We start from the raw sequence: 19,994 nt of genomic DNA, 5'->3' as shown, positions 1-19,994 counted from the left end.
AAATATTTTCTTCAATTTTCCAGCCAATTTGGATCCTGGTAGAACCTTTAGAATTGCAAAGATCTAAAAATATTTCTTATTGTAAAATCATAAAAACACACAGCCCCCCAACAATATAATGCCACTGCTGCTTCTTTGCAGATTAAATAAATTCACTGATATGTTACATATCTGTGATTTGTAGAATGCTAAATGACTTTTATAACCACATTTTTAGTTCATGTGAGCCTAAAAAGATGTCTGACTGCATTAGATGTGCAGTCACTAAATTCCCAGAATTCATCACTTGATACAATTTGTAAGAATCAGTTTGCCTTATGACAGTTTCTTGCATTAACACATTAGGATTTATCAAATGATCAATACACATCATTATTTTCAAAATTACTTCTGTTTTGGAGGATCTAACCATTGTGCTATCTCCTGCAGTATCTACCATGCTATCAGTGTTTTAATTCCCTGCATCACTATCCTGATGTGACAGACTCCTCCATGTGCCTTCAGAACAACATTACCTCTTCCCTCCTGAAAGGATGGAGTGCATGGGGCACAAAAAGCCACAAAAAACATTCTGCAGATGCAAAATCCAACTAAGAACAAGGGAAATAATTTGAGAATGAAGATGCAGGTTCTTATTAGGGGGAAAAGAATAAATCATAAGAACATATAATGCTTCCTGTGATTACTGCTTTCCCTTGCAAGAATTCTAAAGTTCAAGTGCTTACATGCTGGGTAAGGATGTGTTGAAATTATATGAAAGACAGGCAGATATGAAAAGGAAAATACTGGGTGAATTCACACAGCACAAGTTACAGAGACTGAGAATTTAGCACCTATTTCACAAATATTAACACAGGCAAGGAATGCTACTGCTGAATCAATCCCTTTTCCCCCATCTGTTCATCAAACAATGCATTTGCTAAAAAAAAAAAAAAAAAAAAAAAAAAGAAAAAAAAAAAAGAAACAAACATCATTTCATTTCCAGACAAGACCAGCTTTTATCATGTACAGTACGGCTGTTCATTCACGTAGTTAAAAAAAGCAAATATGAAAAAATCAGAAAGCTAGCATGGCTAATCAAAGAACAAAACTAGGTAATACCATATTCTGTCAACTTTTATCACACTTGTGCAGAATGGGATGAATTCAAAGCTTAAAGAAGCTCACACTGAGAGCAGGGACATATGTGCACCTGCTGTGCCTGTGTAGCCAACCCTTTGGAAGGGACCTCATTTTTAGAGTGTCAGATACTTTTATGTTTCCACAGTTCTCCCTTAATAAGCAGGTAAAATGTTAAATTTCTATGTCTAGCTGATTCACAGCTAATGTACTAATTTTTTAAAAACTGTATTATTATTTCCGAATACAAAACACAATTTGGTTACCCTGAAAGAAAAATATTTTGTTAGCTTGTACTGAATGCATTTGGATTTTGAGCACTGTCTGTTCAGTGCTGACTAAGGTATGTATCTCATAATTCTCACTTATTTCTCCCCTACTAGCTTGGCTGTCCAAAGGCAGTGTTTCTGATGGGGAGTGCAATTTTCAGAAAGTATGTGACCCACTCATAATGAGACCACAGTCATTCAAAGTGACAGTTTAGCAAGAAATCCAGCTGACAGAAGAAGATGGAGTTTTAGTTTACTTTTAATAATGTGAAAAAAAAAATTCTAGTAAAAAATGTTCAATGCTTCCTGTAGACTCAATTTCTATAAAGGAGTAACTTTCAAGAGAAATACTTCACTCATTACACAACACTATATGCCTGAAAATACCGATTTAAAAACTTCCTTTGCAGCAGCAAATTAGAAAATAACACTATGTTATACAAATATATATTTTCACCCATCCTAGGAGCATTAAGCACACTGACTTTGGAAAATTTTTTTGTAGAATAGGTAAAGTTGTATTAGAGGATGTACAGACCAAGTGGCAAAATCAGGATGGCATCATCTGCCTAAAAACTGTAATTTCTTAAATATTTCAATCTGCAAACCCAAATAAAATGCTTTTGTTTATTTGTTTTTGGGGTTTTTGTTTGTTCTGGGGTTTTAAGTCTAAAAATGAGAAAGAGTAAAAATAAACTCAGTTGTACAAATTACTAAGGTTTTTTTTGTAGTTTACCTCAAACACAAAGTTTGTTATTGCTACAAGCAAAGAACCGATCTGGTGGTCAAATTCACTGCAACTGATAAAAACATGAATTGCACATGAATTTTATTAATTTATGCTTTTGATTTCTCACATAGCTTCCTTCTCAAAAGCAGGAAACTTATTACACAAACTCCTCACTTGTTACTGCATCTTTAGCTGCTCTTCAAAGCATTTCCCTTTATTGATGGCTGGAATTTATGTTCCTGCTTAATGCTCTTCAAAATGGAGCCACAAAATTCAGTGAAGTATCAGAGAAATTAGGACAAAGCACCTCCTGTGTGCCAGACAGAGTAGAGATCAAAACATGCTTTAAAGAACTGCAAATTTAGAGAAGAAAAAAAAGCTTTGCTAACACAGCAGAGCCTGCACTACCAAAAAAAAAAAAAAAACCTCCTAAGAGCCAGGAGTACAAAAGTGTTAAAAAACCCCAAACATCTTAACTTTGGCCACATCAGCCAGAATGCTGAAAAATCAGTCAGACAAAATGAAGTTGACTCATTAGAGCTGGCTGGAAGTTGCAAGGAAACAATGCCAGGACAAGGGTAGATTCAAACAGGCACCACTTTCTGAGGTACACTCCTTGCATAGCAATGAGCAAATGAAGAATGTGCTAGAAGTTTCTCATCACTTGGCGACATATAGGCTAATTAAGAAGGGAAAATCTATGTTCAACTGCTTCAAGAAGGAAGTGAAAAAAAGAAGTTTCTTTCACTACAGTCTGTATCCAGGTAAGCAGGATTCTTCTCTGAAGAGCTGTAAGCCAGACATGCACAGACAGACCTAGGATGACAGGAAACAAATACCACAACTGAAGGACGCAGTAAGAGTGGTAATATGTCTGCAACCTCACAGCAGCATAGTACTGACATTACAGGATGATAACAGAATCACTGAATCACTTAGGCTGGGAAAAACCTTCAAGATCAGCCATTAATGCTACCACTGGGTTAGTCCTACATGAAACCATGTCCCTCAGTGCCACATCTATGCCTCCTTTAAATACATTCAGGGATGATGACTACACCACTGCCCTTGGCAGAGTGTTCTTGGGCTTTAAAACTCCTTCAGTGAAGAAATTTTTCATAACATCCAACCTAAACATGCCCAGTACAACTTGAGGCCATTTCCTCTTAGACTGTTGCTTGTTACTTGGGAGAAGAGACCTACTCTCAACTCACCAACAGCCTCCTGTCAGGAAGCTGTATCGAGTGAGAAGGTCCCCCATGAGCCTCATTTTCTCCAGGCTGACCCTCCCCAGCTTCCTCAGATGCTTCTCATATGAACAGAATCAAGAGTAAACACAATCCTTAACACTGAGAGAGACCAAACATCTTTCCAAACCAAACTCCTTCCTCTCCAACAGCAGGAGCCTAGTGAGGATACATGAGCAAAACCTACTGTTCATTTCTCTTGAATGTCCTCTCCTCAGATTCCCTCTGGCCTTGACTTGCAGACTTCCTGAAACCACATCTCCAGTCATTCCACCTCCCATGGCAAACACATGATACAAAACAATCTATCACTGTCTATCTCACAGTTATCTGATGCCCTTAGATCCAGTATTCAGGAAAACTACTAATTTCCTAATAACTCTCCTCATGACACTTATGATCTTTTATTAGAGCTCAACATCCATCCTGTCCTGCTCCTTCTCCTCTGTCTTCACCTGAAAAGTCCTATTTTATCCAACCACGTCACTTCAGGAAGATTTTCAGGTCACTTGATTTTTCTGGCACCTAATATGATGAATTCTACTAGGTCATCCCTGAGGACGTTCATCAGAACAGAACATAATACTCATCTTCTGGATCAGCATGTATTCATCCTGGCACAATTATAATTGTTCTGTTTCCCTACTTATGCCCAGTAATTCCCAATATCAGACCAACTTTGTGAATCCAAACTAAGCACTAACTTGACACTACACGGATAAGCCCTTTTATTTTTCAGGTATTCAGAGTATCTGTAATACCTCTTTCTATGCTGTTGCCATATTAATTCAGTCCTCATGGTGTACATAAAGTTAAGGCTCTTTTCCAGAAGCCATGACTCTTCTACGCTTTTGACCATGGAATTTTATTTACCACGTATTCAATTCACTCACTCAACACCAGAAGATTCTTTTGCAATTGTTCACACTCATGTGTTCATTTTTACCATCATGAAAATCATCACTCAAACTCTTCTATCCCACTCTTTTTTTCCACGTGACTTAAGATTATGTTGAAAAGAAATACCAGTAATGGCAGAAATCTCACTAAGACACTACCGTTTTTCTAAAGTAAAAAGAAAAAGACTATTTATTCTGCACTTCATTTTCTACCTTTAAGTTGAATAATCATCAAAGATCCAAGAACCTTAAAATTCCACACAGGGTTACTGAGATGTTCTCAGCGTAGTAGGGAATACCATCAAGTTCTCCATGACCAGTTGCTGTGGAGATATCACAACTCTGGTTTTGGTCCATGAAGCAACTATAATCCACTATGTTATATCTGACATGATCTCTTAGCAGAAGTAACAACATACCAGATAACTTAGATCAATCAGAAATCAGATTCTGGAATCCGGTTCTGAAAATAATGCTAATATTCTAATATGCAACAGGATATACTAAGAAATGTGTACTGTACTACATTCAGGATTCAAATAAAACATCTCAGGTTATACAACAGTTTAGTAACTACATATAGCCTGCTCACCAACAGCAATTCCAGATCAAATATAAATATTTTAACATATTTAAACATTCTTGTCTGAATGGTTTGTTTTCATAGCTTAATGCAATTTTTTCAGTTGTTTTTCTATATATGCCTTGGCAAAACATTTCACTGTATGCAATGCCAACTGAATGTATTTTCTCTGAAGATAAAATGAAAAAAGGAAAAGATAGGCTGCAGCTAAAAACACTCTCCCTTTGCACAGAGATGGAAAAGTGATGTTATTGGACACAGTAAGTATTCACAGCAAAATGCGTAATTTCTGATACCTTAGAAGAAAAACTGTTGTTAGATTTCTGAAGATGTTATTGCAGACTTGGGTATGTCTCAACTGTGTTCATCTACCACCTACTTGAAGAAGTACGCACACAGACAGATGGAAACAGCATGTGCATATAGCACATGACAATATGTTAAGCAGTGTGCATCAGAGGTCTTTGTGACTACACTGGGCTTCAAATTCTAATTTGCAAGCACACAGCTTACAACACATTGAACCAAAAATTGCTGTGCCAATTAGAATATCATCTCCAGCACCTTCTATGCTTTATGATAAGGATCAATAAACACTGATGATCAGAGACAGCTGATCAGAACAAAACAGGTTTTCAAGGTTAAATATCAAGAAGTGTTGAATATGCAGACTGCAAGGTCACCAAGTGTGGTTTGTCAATTTAAAAGAAAATGGGATCACCTGCTTACCTGATGAGGATGACATCTGGTAAGAGCAGTTACTCATTCCTAAAGAGAGAATGGCCCAGTAGACATTTAAAAGGAAATTTTAAAATTTAGTCAAGGGGCATAACGGGTAAAACAGTATCTGAAATCTCCTAAAAATGGGTGTGATTAAGCCATGAGTATGCCTGATGTAAAGGATCAGCACTTTGAAAATTTTTCTTTTAACCCTTATGACTTACAGATCACAAAGTGCATGTCAAAACAGTACAAGACAGTTAAGTTAGATTCTGGAACATTCTGAACATCCACCTTCCCTTTTTTATAGACAAACATTGGCTAACAAGGTCCAATCTGCAATCAGCACATTTTCCAGAGTCCCTCTTCTTAAAATGAGAGAAACAAGCTAGTGTAGCTGCTAAATTGCTAACTTGATGGTCAATCTGCTATTCCCGATACGGATTTGTATATTCATTCCTTCCAATAAGCATAAAAAGATATAATGGGAAGTTGAACTTGCAGATAAAATAAAATGCAACTAAATCATATTTAGACATAAAAGTACTGTAGTTCTAATACAATATAAGCTTTCTCACAATTTTTTCAAAGCCATCATAACAGAAGATGAAAACCAGGCACAATGGCATCTTCTTTACCATTGTTTTTACCTTTAATTCTGCAAATTTGAGTATTAATTCATCAACATCCCAAAGTATGCACAACACTGAAATAAATCTGGGATATTACACTGTAGAGACTTAATATTCCTTTTGCTACCATATTAAATTACCGTAACTTACTATTTAACAAACATATTCAAAATAAAAATCCTCAAAATAAAATATCTTCATTCTTCTTTTTTTATTTATTGAAAATATGTTAGAATCCAACAGAATAGCATTGCAAGCTTTATTGCCCGGCTGGCTTACTAGCAGAAGAAACTCACAAACACCACCCATGCCAAAAATAAACCACACTCTGGATCTGCAATGGACGTGATAGTAATGAGCTCTCTAGGACTTTGTAATTTAAACATTCATTCCTTCAAACACGCAAACTAAATAAAAAAAACCCACAGAAAATTATTAAAACTAAAATGCTTATATAAAGAAAATTATCTGCCTAAACACCACCCTCTACAACACATGAATGAGCAGCTCATAATTTTCTGAAAAGAGTTTAACCACTACTGCATTTCTTTATAGTTTATATTTATCTGGTTAGAACACTTCTCAAAAAAAATCAACAAATTTGAATCACTTCTAGCAACAGTCTTCCTATTTTATTTTTGATACATGTGGATACAATACAGAAGACACTGAATAAACTGAAAAGCTGTATGTAGAATGAAATTGTTAGGGCATTATATTAAAACAAAAGAGACAATGTTTTGCTCACACAGCATCACATAACACTAAAAATGGCTTTCTTATACATGATATCATGAATTGCTAGTTTACTAAAAAATCAAAGCATTCAAACATTGAATGTGGAAATCAAGCATTATGTCACTCTTACGTGAGTTCTGGAGGTTAAAGTGAACATACTTGCCTCCCCCCAGGTTTTATATAGGGAAAATGCTGATATTAATTAGCTATGACACTATAAATAAATAAATGCAATCCTTAAAGAGAAAAATACTTGTCTTCTACAAGAACCAGGCAGCAAAGTCTTACAAAAAGTCTTTTGCAAATGTGGAAGACATATAGGTATATGCACAAAGTAGTATAGCTGACAATGGATTACTTCTTGTTTCTCCATGAATTTTACAGGTTTTGAATTCAGATAAAACTGTTCATATTTTTCTAAATTTGTCCACAGTCTGTGTTTTATGCAGTTACTCTTACATCTAGACAATGACACCATTTTTCTTTATTAATGGGCCAACATTGTTATTTCATTGACCATCAAACAGGGTATTTGTTGATTTAGAGAGAACATTTTATCATACCAAACTGCTGTATTTCATCTGACAATAAGCCAATAAAAACAACTGAATTTCCCAAGTTACTCATAATACTCTGAGGGATTTCTTTTGTTTGAACAGTTAATCCTTAGGACAACACAAATTAAAAAACGTAGTGGAGAATGCTTTACAGGACATTTTGGCACCCCCATTATCACATTTCTCTTTGTTTACCCATTATGTTGTTTTCTGGTCAGCAAATGGGAGTTTTCACTTTTAAATAAGAGATTTAGCTTTAAACAGGAAGCATTCGGAGATACTTCTTATATAGGTCAATAGTATTTATAATAAATACATGTGCAAGATGAGCTCATGTTAAGCTTTTAATTCCTGTATGATTACCTTACAATACTGAAATGAAGGGATTATAAAGATGGGGCACACTTACACAACATTTTAACACTGTTACTTCCAAAATCAAATTCTTTAAATATTGTCTTTAGAATACCCTTCCTAACTACTGCCCTTCACAACTGATAAAAGAATATAAGGAAATGAGGAGACAAACAAAGCAGCAGTCCAAAGAATCACTGTGAGATGTCCCTGCACTGGGCCACAGACCAAAATTCACATTGCAAGAACAGGGATGTTTGCCATGGAACCACAGCTTGTCTTCTACACATCTGCTCCCCAGCTAATATCTGGGATTTCATTTGGCAGGATGGGTTACAAGGGCTCTGTGATACTTCTGTGCTCATTTTTTCCAAGACATTCAGGAAATTTTTTGACTGCATATATGCTAGCCAAAGAGCTTTCAATCCTGACTGCTCTGGCTCTGCTAATGACTTTGCTGGTAATTATCCCTAATTATGGCACTGGAACCATACAAACCATGTAGTTTCTTTCAGTGCAAAAAAAGCCAACACACAATTTCTGTAAAAGCCTGCAAAACTAAAATTATCTTCCCATTTAAGAGAATCCTGCAATGATCCCCATCAAACTTCATCCACCTACTCCAATCTGACCCCAAGATCATTCCCACACCATCCTTCAGGTTCAAGTCAAATCAAAACTGTGTTGTGATCCCTTCCAAAGAAAAGGGTCCAAACCAAACAGGGGAAAGACATGACTTCTTAGTTCAGGTGCAGGAGCAAATACACCTGAGGAATGATTTCCTAATACAACATGGTTTAAAAAAAAAAAAAATCTAATTAATCTGAACAATCTCTTCTCCCCCTATCCCCCACAATGAAAAGAAACATAATGACTTTGATATATGAGTTGGAGGGTTTTTTTGTGTTACATTCCTTGGATCTAGAAGGGAACTTTGGGACAGAAAAAAATGAGACCTCTACTCTGCATATCTTCATAAGCACAGAGGAGTGCAATAGAGCCACTTTCTGTTTGGTTGTCTGCCAGATTTAATGTAAGAACATAAAGCCATTCCACGTCCCAAATTAATGCCCTAGAGACCAGCTTGTACAGCTGGACTGGCTTTAGGTCACTGGAAATTTAATTATCTGCACAGAAGCTAGAAAAATCTCAACCAACCAAAAACCAAAACACCTGTATGTGGATGAAGAAGAGGAAAAAAAGACATTTTTACTCTTCTTTTGTAAAACTAGCAGGAAGATCATCTGTCCTGTTCTTGCCTTCTTTAATTTAGACTGCAATGACAGGGAGTGGAAGGGAGTTACTGACAAATTTGTTGTAATATTATCTTAAGAAAAATTATATAAGAAAAATAATATAAATGACAGAACTAGTTTTCAGACATATAACTCAGACAATGAACATTTTTTCTGCAGCTGTTAATGACAATCATTTCAAGTAGCTGGTGTAAAGGACTATATTCCTTTAAATTTAGGTAGCAAAGCCATTTTCATTTTATACTGCAATGCAAGGATTAAATATATCTGAAATATCTGCTTTTTTTAAAGTGTTGTAACTAGTGTTTCAGAAAGCATGATAATTTTACTTCTTACAGTGAATTTTTCTTCTTACAGTCTACATGCTGAAGGAGAAGAAAATTGAGTTCAAATATTTTTATTTGCTATATTAATCAAATTACCATATTTTAAAAATTAAACATTGGTTGTAAAGGAACAGTAAGTCTGTCATAAGAAGATCAGGAAACAAGGAGATGGAGAAAAAAATGTTTAATATTTAGAATATGCCTACCCTATACAGGAGTATACAAAGAAATACCAACAATTTCTGAGCCCTTCTAACTGAGGTACCAAAAGCAGACTGGTTTTGCTGTCTGCTAGTAAAAAGCAGCAGGATTTGTCATCTTAGGAAGAGTACAGCATTAATGCAGCTCTAAGGCTGGCAAAATTTTGCCTTGTTCAGTATCATGGATCACACAGATGCAGCTGACTGTGTATCTTCCTATTGATTAAAATCCATCTAAATTCCACTTGAGCCTAGTGTTTGCTCTTGGATGGGTGGCTCTGAAGCCCTACACTCAGCTAACAAACACCAACAGGAACCGATCTGCGTGAATTTTCAAAGTATTAATTTAGGCCTTGGGAGAGATTGGAGAACTTTTGGTTTTATGGTAAAAGAAACTTCTCCTGTTAAGACCTTAAATATTTTAATTATAGTAAACCCCCAAATTTTTAAAATTACCTGAAAACACTGAAAACCTCCAGTGTTTCCCACATTTTCAAGAGCCAAACAATACTTGCTTTGTCAACCTTGGTCAGCACTCTGGACTTCCTGCTGGGAAGTACCGCTGTGCTAAAATGGTAGTGCTTATCACACCACGCTGAGAGCTGTTTCTAGAAAACAGTCTTGAAATTAAAAAATAATAGTAAAGAAATGTAGCTTTGAAAGCTTTTCCTTTACACAGCCTGGAAAAGGACTTCCATAAGAATCTAAAAGCATGCAAAACTCTCTGAGGGATTCCCCATGCAAGACACAAAGAGCAGTGACAGAAACCCCACACGCAGGCACAGAGCTTGCAATACCTTCATAGTGGATGCCTCGGTTTCCAGTTTTGTGAGGTGATTTGAGTTATCCTCTAGCTCTTGCCGAAGGTTGGAGTTCTCCATCTTTAATGCCTCAACTTGCTTTAACAATTGATCATATGAAGCTGCGGCCATCCTGGGCTACCCTCAGCCCTTAAAAAAGTAAGAGAAAATATTGAATTTAAGCATTTTAGAAAAAACCCTTCACTACTTGAATGCAGCTAACCACAAAATCATATCTCTCTCCCATTTACCACACGACTTTCTAAACATTTAATTTAAGTCCATTGCACCAAACTGTTAATGACTAGAACTAGAGCCAGATCAAGACTTATTTCTGTGGGTTTCCATTTGGTGTGCATGATTAAGCAAATGAAAACAAGTTCATTGTCAAGTGCATCAGATATTAGGGGAAGCTAGCATACATGAAAGAAAATCACTGCATCACACAAAAGCATCTTTACTACTGGCACTACAGTTTCAACAGGGAGAAATTGCAGATAATAGACCATATATAATAATTTTTTGATAGATAACAAGCATCTTCACACATATCTAAAAGATGCTGACTGCCTACTTATTTTAGGAAACGAATGGTAGTCACAGATGTTCAATGCTCCTAGGAATAGCACACACTCTGAGGGAGATGCTATATGAAAGAAAACCAGTAAATATATTGGGAAATTTTAACTGAAAAAACTCCACATCATCAAATCTAGTTAAGTATGTAGGTATTTTGTAAAAATATCCTTCAAGGCACAAGATTAAAACAAATTTCTTCCACACAAAGTGGTCATACTGCACCACTTAATTTAAAGATTAAAGTCTACTCTTGATATCAAGGCATCCCATGCTGTTTTCAGTAAAACTGTAACACAGTCCCAGAACACCAGCACAACTACTCAGCCATTATATAGAAGAGAGAAACAAATACTTCAATTTCAATTATGAACTACAAATTGTTCCCCACTTTCCAAACCAAAAGCCAGCAAAGTTGTTAATCTAACAATGTAAGTTAACTAAAACATGGCTAATTAATGTTTGAAGCTATTCAGAATTAATGCTATCAGTTTCTTATTCATCAGCCATTACAGAGAAAAAAAGGAAGCATAGCAATTCACATAACACAAGTTACCCTTCCAATGTCATTGTAGACATCTCCTAAGTATATGGCCTGTAACTCAGAGGAAAAAAAAACCCAACTTACAGAGCAACATTCCCTTTCGTTATCGCAGTACTTTGGAAAAGATGAAACAATTAAAAGCTATTATTTAGAATTTTCATTGTAACCTCTGACCAAACTTAGACCTTACTGCTTGTGTAACCCATTATAAATCAAGTTTCCTCTTCCCAATGAAACTCAATTGAATTATCCAGTCTACTAAAAATAAGGTAAAATTATTCAAAAACCTTTTAGTTCCTCAATACAAATTTTGAAAATTCTGTTTAACCTTTCTAAATTTAAACTGAAGAAAGTGCAAAGAAGAGAGTACAGCACTGAAGCAAGGAACAATAACAAAAGTTGTAGTGCATTTGAAATGACTGGTTTATTTCCTTTCCAAGCACCTGCCACCATCAAAGGAGAAAGAAGACACTTGCCACTTATGAAATTGTGACTTCCATGAATGAAAAGAATCTGTAACATTTATTTTTCAAAATTTGGTCATGCTTTACTGAAGACCTAATTTTTGAGAAATAAATGCAATCTGAAATAACTTCTCTGCAATGCAAATTCTGGGATTTTACCATCAAGCTGTTTCACCTAAAAGGTTGAGTCTTGTCAAGAAGAGTTGTAGCAAAACCAAAACAAACACACATACACCAAAAAATCAGTAAGGACAGACTGCTTCTATTTCATGTATGCTTTTATCTATTAAGTAGTAGTTTCCATGATTATTAAGAAAATTAATAGCTATACTTCACATTTCAGAACACACTGCATGCACAAGCTCAAGGAAAGGCAGACAGAAGTGAAGAAGAATGCAAACTTTTTCCCATTATTTGCCATGAATTAGCACTACATTGTAATATTGATAGAATGTTTTTACTGAAGTATATCAGTAAAATATACCACATTTATTCATCTACATGTGGTTTACCGAAGCTGCTCTCTGCCACATAGGACATGCAACTTGTTTCTAGATAAGAGTATATTTTTCTCCCATTGCTATAATTCATTACTAATGTGAAAGGAGACGTAATAACAAATAAGTATCCAGTTTTTCCATTTCCTGTCCATTTTTAGGAATTCTAACTTACAGATTTGAAATTCAGAACAATCACCCCCATTACCAAGATGTACACACACAACAAATTAAATGGAGAAAAATGGATGAGGGGAGGAGCTATGATAGAAATACAAAAATTGCATAGCTCTGGTATTTTATGTGCATAACATACTTTTGCTAAACGAGTAAGGATCCTGAAGGAGAGATTTGGTTTGGCTTTCCATCCTTCTGATTGAAATTCCTAAGCTTCCTTTACTGCTGTAACATGAAAGTAGGACATCACCACTAAGAGACAGTATCCTACCTCAGACTAGAAGTTACTTCCTGATTTATTCAAATGTCAAGCTTTTTGGGTTTTCAGATTAAAAAAAAAATTAGCTGATTACCACAACCTGTGTAACCCAAAACATTTTTTTTTGCTGCTAAATAGATGCCCAAAGGAAGCGACACCGTCACCACAGTTGCAACAGAGAAGAACAGAAAAACTGTACATAAGTAAGGAGCAGTTCAAAGACATCAAGATGACACAGAACAGAGCTGAAAGCCAAATTATTGCACTGGAGGCAGGCTGTGAGCAAAGTTCCCCCAAAACTAGACTGCGACCGGCATTTTTAAATGTTTTGTTGTTGACTTTGGCACAAGAAGTAGCATCAAAACTTGCTCCCATAAACTCAAGAGGTTGCACAAAGTCAGAGGACTCTACGTCATACACAATGAATTTGATGAACTCAGAAGTAAAGCAGTAGAAACAGGGTGGAATTGCAGAGCATAGTGACACAGGGTCACTCACAAAGGAATCTCAAAACTTGGAGCAGTGAACTCTCTCAGCAGCCAGCCTGCAGGGCACTGTGTGCCACCAATGCGACTGGCACAAGGAGAGGAAACATGATTCCCAGAGTAATCAAATAATTTTACAAAGAGGTGGGTAAGAAAAGTGAACTTAAGTTAAGTGGGTGCAGAGAAAGATGTGAAGTGATCAGGGAATGACAGAGTATCTTAGAAGATATTAGCCAAGAAAACCTTGGCTGCCTCAGTACATCAAAGGCTGGAATGACACAGCCATACTTTGTTATTAGGGAGTGGAAAACACCGAAGAAGGAGAATGACATTTATGTTAAAACACAATACCGACACAGAACAAATGGGTATAAATCGGTCATTTATCAACCTAGGCTGGCAACATTAATTAGAACTTGTAGTTCAGCAGGATCCTTGCCAAGCATACTACACAAGAAGGAGCCAGACTTCACGGCTCAAGAAATCCAATCTCGTATTCCTAAACTTCAATACAGACAATTGCTGTACTTATTTTTGATATCTCCAAGATATTTGCTTCTTCTTCTTCTAAAATAATGCAATGCCAAAGTATTTCACAAAAGACACCATTATTTAATTTTAAAATGGGTGAAACTGACAAAGGTAATGTATGACCACAAGGCAGCTTAGGCTTTCTGATGCTGAACACTGTGTCATCTCTCAGGATGTGATTTGAATCACAGGGCTCCATTACACGTAAGCTGTTCCATGTATGAGATAAACCCCTCAAAATTAAAATCTGCCTCTCTTCTGAAAATACATTTTTACCAACTGCCTCCAACTTGACACATCAGATCAGAATTCAGGTCCCAAAATGATCCCAGGATCTATGCACTGAGTAAAAAATAATTATAAATTTAAAAGAATTTATAAATTATATATTATATGTTTTCTAAACACAGAACCATCAGCATAAATAGAAACTGACTGCACCACTTCATCCCCTTTTTGAAGTTTCTTAGTGGTTAAATTACTTGCTTTGAAGAAAGAGTTAAACTCTGGACCCTCTTGGCCAGACAGGTTTCCCAGCCACATCGCACCTCATTTGGAGCAGAATTAACCAGCCCAAGAGAAAAAAAGGAATATCTTAGACATGGCCCACTAGTCTGAAGCTCTACCACTGCACATGCAAATATGTGCAACACCACTAGCGTCAGAATCAGCTGGATCAAGAATAAACAGCTCTTCTTTCCCCCTGTAGGAAACCACTACAGTGAGGGAGAATGGAGGAGAAGGGAAGAACTCTGAACTCCAGAATCCATTCCACATTTCACCCAGCCCAAGGGAAAATGCATCACAAATGCAACACAACCCACCTTTGTGAAATTCACTATTATGCTTCAAGTCAAGCTCCCTTTTACACTGTTAACTGCATTGTTTCTTCACAAAGTGGTCATCAAAAGCAAGAATACATCCTGAGTTCTCTAGATTTACTCTGAAAAATAACTGTCTCAGAATACAAAAACTTTGAAATTCAATACCCTCATGTAAGAGACACCCAAAAAAAATCTATCTGTGTTACTTCCTTGACCCATATTTATTCTCCATCTCCTATCAGAGAAGGGGAAATTGTGACAAGAAATTTCACGCTTTACTGAATCAGCACTCTGCATGAATATACATATCAAAGACGAATTTCAAGCTGGATAGAACTCTTTTATGCACACAAATCAAAATTAATGCAAAGCCTAAATTTATGCAAACATACTGTTAAGATTTAAATATGCATTTTCCTATATTAAGAAAATTGTACCAGTAGCCACTGCCCAGAAAGGAATTTACATGCAATCATTTTGATCTCAAATCCCTACTGACAGGAAAAAATGTAATTTTGCCTGAAAACATAGAATTTCTTAACTGATTAGAGCCTTCTTCTTTGAAATCAGCAAGCATATATACTCAATATGCCCTGAAGAGGTTCTACTTAAGAGCCCCAACAAATTGTCAGATATTAAATCTCCTTATGAAAATATTTCAGAGTCCATTATTGCTTTTATCCATAAAATCTATCAACACTACCATTACATTGTACTACCACCAGTAAGCAAATTTACTCCTATGCTCTGTTAACTCAGATTTTTTCACAATGTTATCTTCTTAATGTAACAAATCTAACTCTGCATGTAGTTACAATGTACCTACATGCTTATAAATTTTGATCTTTTTAATATTTGTATCCAAATTCTGAATTTTTTTGTATCTACATCTAAATATTGATTCTGTCGAAAGTTCATGAATATCTAAAATATAATTTAGTAACGCTGGGAAGGACCATTGACTCAAATTTCTTTCTACATCCACAAATTCTATGCAGCTCTTCAGTCCAGAGCCCAGTATCTCATCCTTGTTATTCTTTACCATTCTATCAATTTTTGTCATTTATTTATAGGAATGTATAGGAATGTGTCTAATGGGGAATTGTGTCTTCAAGGGCACACTACACTGAATTCAGGGAGGAAATGCTGACACTGTCATGATATTTTTCCAATTAGTTTCTCTAAACTACCTTTAAAAACAGATTATTTTTAAGCACTAGGCCTAGGGGTTCTGGCAAGCAGTGGCTGTGGCTAGTGGTGGGGTGGCCGGGAGGGCTGTGCTGGTGCCTTCCTTCCCAGCTGTCTGCTCCACCCATCTCCTCACGGTTCCCACCCAGGGAAGAGCTCAGCTGCTCAAGCAGCAGCTGCTAAACCACTGCAGATTATTGCTCGACTGCCAAGGTAATCTGAAATAGGTGTCAATTTAAACTTACTGTGCTGGGTCATTAGCCACGATGCTTCAGCAGCTGTTGCAGAGCTATTTCCAAATGAGGGGCAAGGCTGACAGACAGGGGCAAAAAATCCAGCACAGCTGTTCCAAGCTAAGTAAGTTCCTTAAGTGGACCATTTTCATGCAGCTTCCTTATCTATACACTCATAAGAAAGAAGTGTGTGGGGGTTTTACTGTTCTTTTTTTTGAATGTATCAAACCATGCCAATTTGCATTAGTTCAATTTCTCTGTTGGCTGAATACTGTACTGAATTTTCTATTATTTTGTTTGAAGCCTGCCTTCAGGTTTTCAGCTCTGGCAAAATACCAGCACTCCAAGTGCTGTGTTCAAGAACTTATCAAAAATGAGTATCACTGTGTCAGGGACTGTCTTATCCATTTCAGTTTGGGCAAGCTTTCAAGGTTTGCCAATCTAAAAGTGTTTATCCTTCATTGGCATTGTCCAATTCTCTCCTTCCCTACTCACTGAAAAATACTCCACTGGACTCAAATCATAAAAGCCTTAAGTCTTTCTAAACAGCAGAAAAAATATTTCTGCCTTCTTCAGCATCACACTGAAAAATGATGTTATTTCCATCTGGTGATAAGTCCATCCTTTACTAAAATGGCCTTTGCTGCCAGCATATTTGCTCCTCCTATCCCCACCCAAATTTAAGAACAATCCCCCAAACTTTGAGCCAGGAGCAGCTGAAAGGGAAGCCATTTTGCTTGGGTTCTCTTCAACTGGGCAATGCAGGCACACAAATATAAAGAGCTGTCTGGAAGTGTCTTTGAGTGTGGTTAGAGACAACTAAGAAAATACCCATCCCAGAATGAGAACCTCCCATGAGTGGAGCAGCAGATCTGTTCATGTTCTCATTCATTCTACTTGAGCCCACGTAGGTGAACAGAAAAGAAGGAAGGAGTATAAAAAACAATAAGCACAGAAAACTGCTCTGCATCCAGTTTCTTTTAGTGACAAGGGCTTTGAAAACAGAAAATTAATTGCAAATTATATACTACTACTCTTTTAAATAAATTTGAAAAGGATGACATTGAAAAAAATTGGTAACAAATAATACCAAATTACAATCTCCAGATTACGGGTACTGTGGATTCCTGGGGTTTTCAACCCTGTAAAAAAAGGCAAAGGCCAGATGAAGAGCCATTTTTGTTATTACTTATCCTAACACAACTTGTGAAAGCGTTAGTCTCTTTAAAAGTAGACCACACAATTTTCTCTAAACTTCAGTTGCATGAAGAAGATTTTCTTTTTAGTTTTTTCTATCCACTTCTGCATGAAGGTTATTTTTGTGGACAGCAGACTAAAACAAATCTTATTATATCCAACCTTCCTAAATCCTTTTGAGTGGGGACTGGGTAAAGACTACGTTTTTGTGTTTAATTCTTTCAGAAATGAATTTATAACTTGACAAGAGCTTTCAATCCATAATTATATTTTGGGATACTTCTGTAAATTCAATACTTGTCCTGTAGTCACCAACCATGAACAGAAGCATCATCTGTTCATCTTAACCAAAAGTGATAAGTGATCCGTGTTCTCAGCATTCCGTGAAAGACCAGGCAGAGAAGGAATGAGAACACCATGGTCTGAACTCTTGTGTGCCTCATTACATGTCAAGTATGATAAAGGTCAAGTGTGTGTTTGTGTGAAAAATGAAAATAATTTATTGTTTGGAATGTCACTAAAGAATCCTAACAATGAAAAAAACACATTCTTATTAATACCAAAAGAGTAAAATCAAGAAGTCATACATTTCAAGCTATGAACTGTCAAGTTCAGCTTCTTTACACTGTCAACAAAATTCCCACTTCTTCCTTTATAATTCTGGGTTGGGAAGTTCCTTAGCTGGTTAGTCATGCTGTATTCAGAATATGACTGTGAAAATTCGAAACATGATTTGCATTTAAACACTATATTGAACACAAACCACTCCAGTCATCATTTGAATCATAACTTACATTGGATCAGGAATGATTCACAAGCCTGAACAGTCATCCTTCAAGATGATCATCTTTGTAATTCATGACTAATTGTGTATGCCTTCACTGCACATGACTTGCTCCTGTTTACTTTCACATTTCTCGTAATCTTTAAGAATTAAATTCTAGAAAGTTTAAGCTATTAAAAAACCTGAGCTATTAAAAGTCCGAGGTATTTCTTTTCATATTTTACATGAAAACATGAACTCAAAACAATTAACATGAAATAAATCAGTTATAATTTAAAACACTGTACATACTATAAAAATTCTATTATATATTATAAAAATAATTTAGAATAAATAAGTATTTCTCCATCTTGGGTGACCTATCAGGGCCATCTTCAGGGTTCCCTTCAGTACTTCTAAGGACCAGAAGACCATTTGTCTTGTAGGAAATGTATCAGCACCTGATCACACAGGTGCTGCATGAATTTTGGAAAACCATTAGTAGAAACTAAGTCTTTGCTGACAATAACTTACCATCACAACATATCATTAGTAGTATGGCCTATTTTAAACAGGATTTTGCCGCATTAATAAAATAATTTACCATATGTCATCAACATAAACATTTTACCAATTAAATCAAGATGCATTCTGAAATCCAGCATAAGAATTTAGAGATCAAGGGAACCAACTGTAGCCAATTTCCAACTTGTGCTGTATCATTCCATGCTGATATAACAATGGCATACGTGACAAGATGTATCAGAACATTTATCATTACGAAGTACTTTGTATTTTGGGGATGATGTTTAGTAAAGTCTACACCCATAAATAAATTAATGTATTATATTTAAAAGTGATATTTTATTCAAGTTATCATTTAAAGAGTGTGACTTACAGAACTACTACAGTGGTTACACAGAATGATACTATTTAAGAGTTAAAAAAGTACAGGAAGAAGCATCACCATAATAATCATCAAAATCACTCTTGTGCTTTTGTCACCTTCTTTCCTTTTAGAAAAAAAAAAAAAAAAAAAGTTGTGAAAACACCTCTGCATCTTCTGTTTCTTTGAACATTTAAGCAATTGTAAGGAAGACTCAAAATGACAAAGCTGAAATATCTACTATCAGCAATTTACCTTTTGAAACCAATTATTCCAAATAGTAAGTTCTCAAGTGCTGTTTTAAAATGTAATATTATCCAAAGCCTCACTAACTGATAAAACAGGAGATTCAAGATTCTAAATATATAGAAAATGTTTTGAGGGGATATATAAAGCAGGTATTTAAACTGAGACTTTTCTTTATCAAACCTTTTTTGTGCATCACTGTATTTAACAGAAATGAGGAGATAAGCATTTTAATAGTTACTTCAAGTCTCCTTAAAAATACAGAAGAGTCTGGTTCCAGGAAATGGCTTTCAGTATACATGCTTATGTGTATTTTCAAAGAACTATAATCTTGACAAAATACTCATGAATCTATCACCTGCATTAGATAACAGAAAAAATTAACCAAATGGGAAAAAGACAGTAGGAAAAAAATAAAGAAACATTTTCAACAGAACAAACAGCAAAGGGTGGAAGAAGTACTTAAAAACGGAAACAGATCTATATCGTGCAATTCACGTATGCACTGAAATTTACTGAAAATACTTCTAGGCACACTAAGAAGCTGTGTGTTTCTTGCTACGCCTTTAAAAGGCATTTTTCAGGGTATGACTCTCCAAATCAAGTCAAAACCGGGCCCTACTGGTCCTCTGAAGAAAATCCTATCAAACGAAAAATGCCCCTTACAGCTCACAGACAAGGTCTTCCATGTGAG

At 35.9% G+C, this 19,994-nt stretch overlaps 1 protein-coding gene across 1 annotated transcript in view; it reads right to left on the bottom strand.

The window, feature by feature from the left end:
• Nucleotides 1-19,994, bottom strand: part of APC (APC regulator of WNT signaling pathway) — an 87,647-nt gene that overhangs the window by 44,538 nt on the left and 23,115 nt on the right. Inside the window, exon 2 of the mRNA XM_053932918.1 lies at nucleotides 10,428-10,580. Within this exon, the coding sequence (XP_053788893.1) occupies nucleotides 10,428-10,562 (135 nt within the window). The 5' untranslated portion in view covers nucleotides 10,563-10,580. The remainder of the gene's footprint in view (nucleotides 1-10,427; nucleotides 10,581-19,994) is intronic.

The sequence above is a fragment of the Vidua chalybeata genome, chromosome Z (assembly GCF_026979565.1).
Source record: "Vidua chalybeata isolate OUT-0048 chromosome Z, bVidCha1 merged haplotype, whole genome shotgun sequence".
Taxonomy (NCBI): Eukaryota; Metazoa; Chordata; class Aves; order Passeriformes; family Viduidae; genus Vidua; species Vidua chalybeata.
The sequence above is the reverse complement of the archived record's forward strand: the minus strand, read 5'-3'. Positions and strand labels throughout refer to the sequence as shown.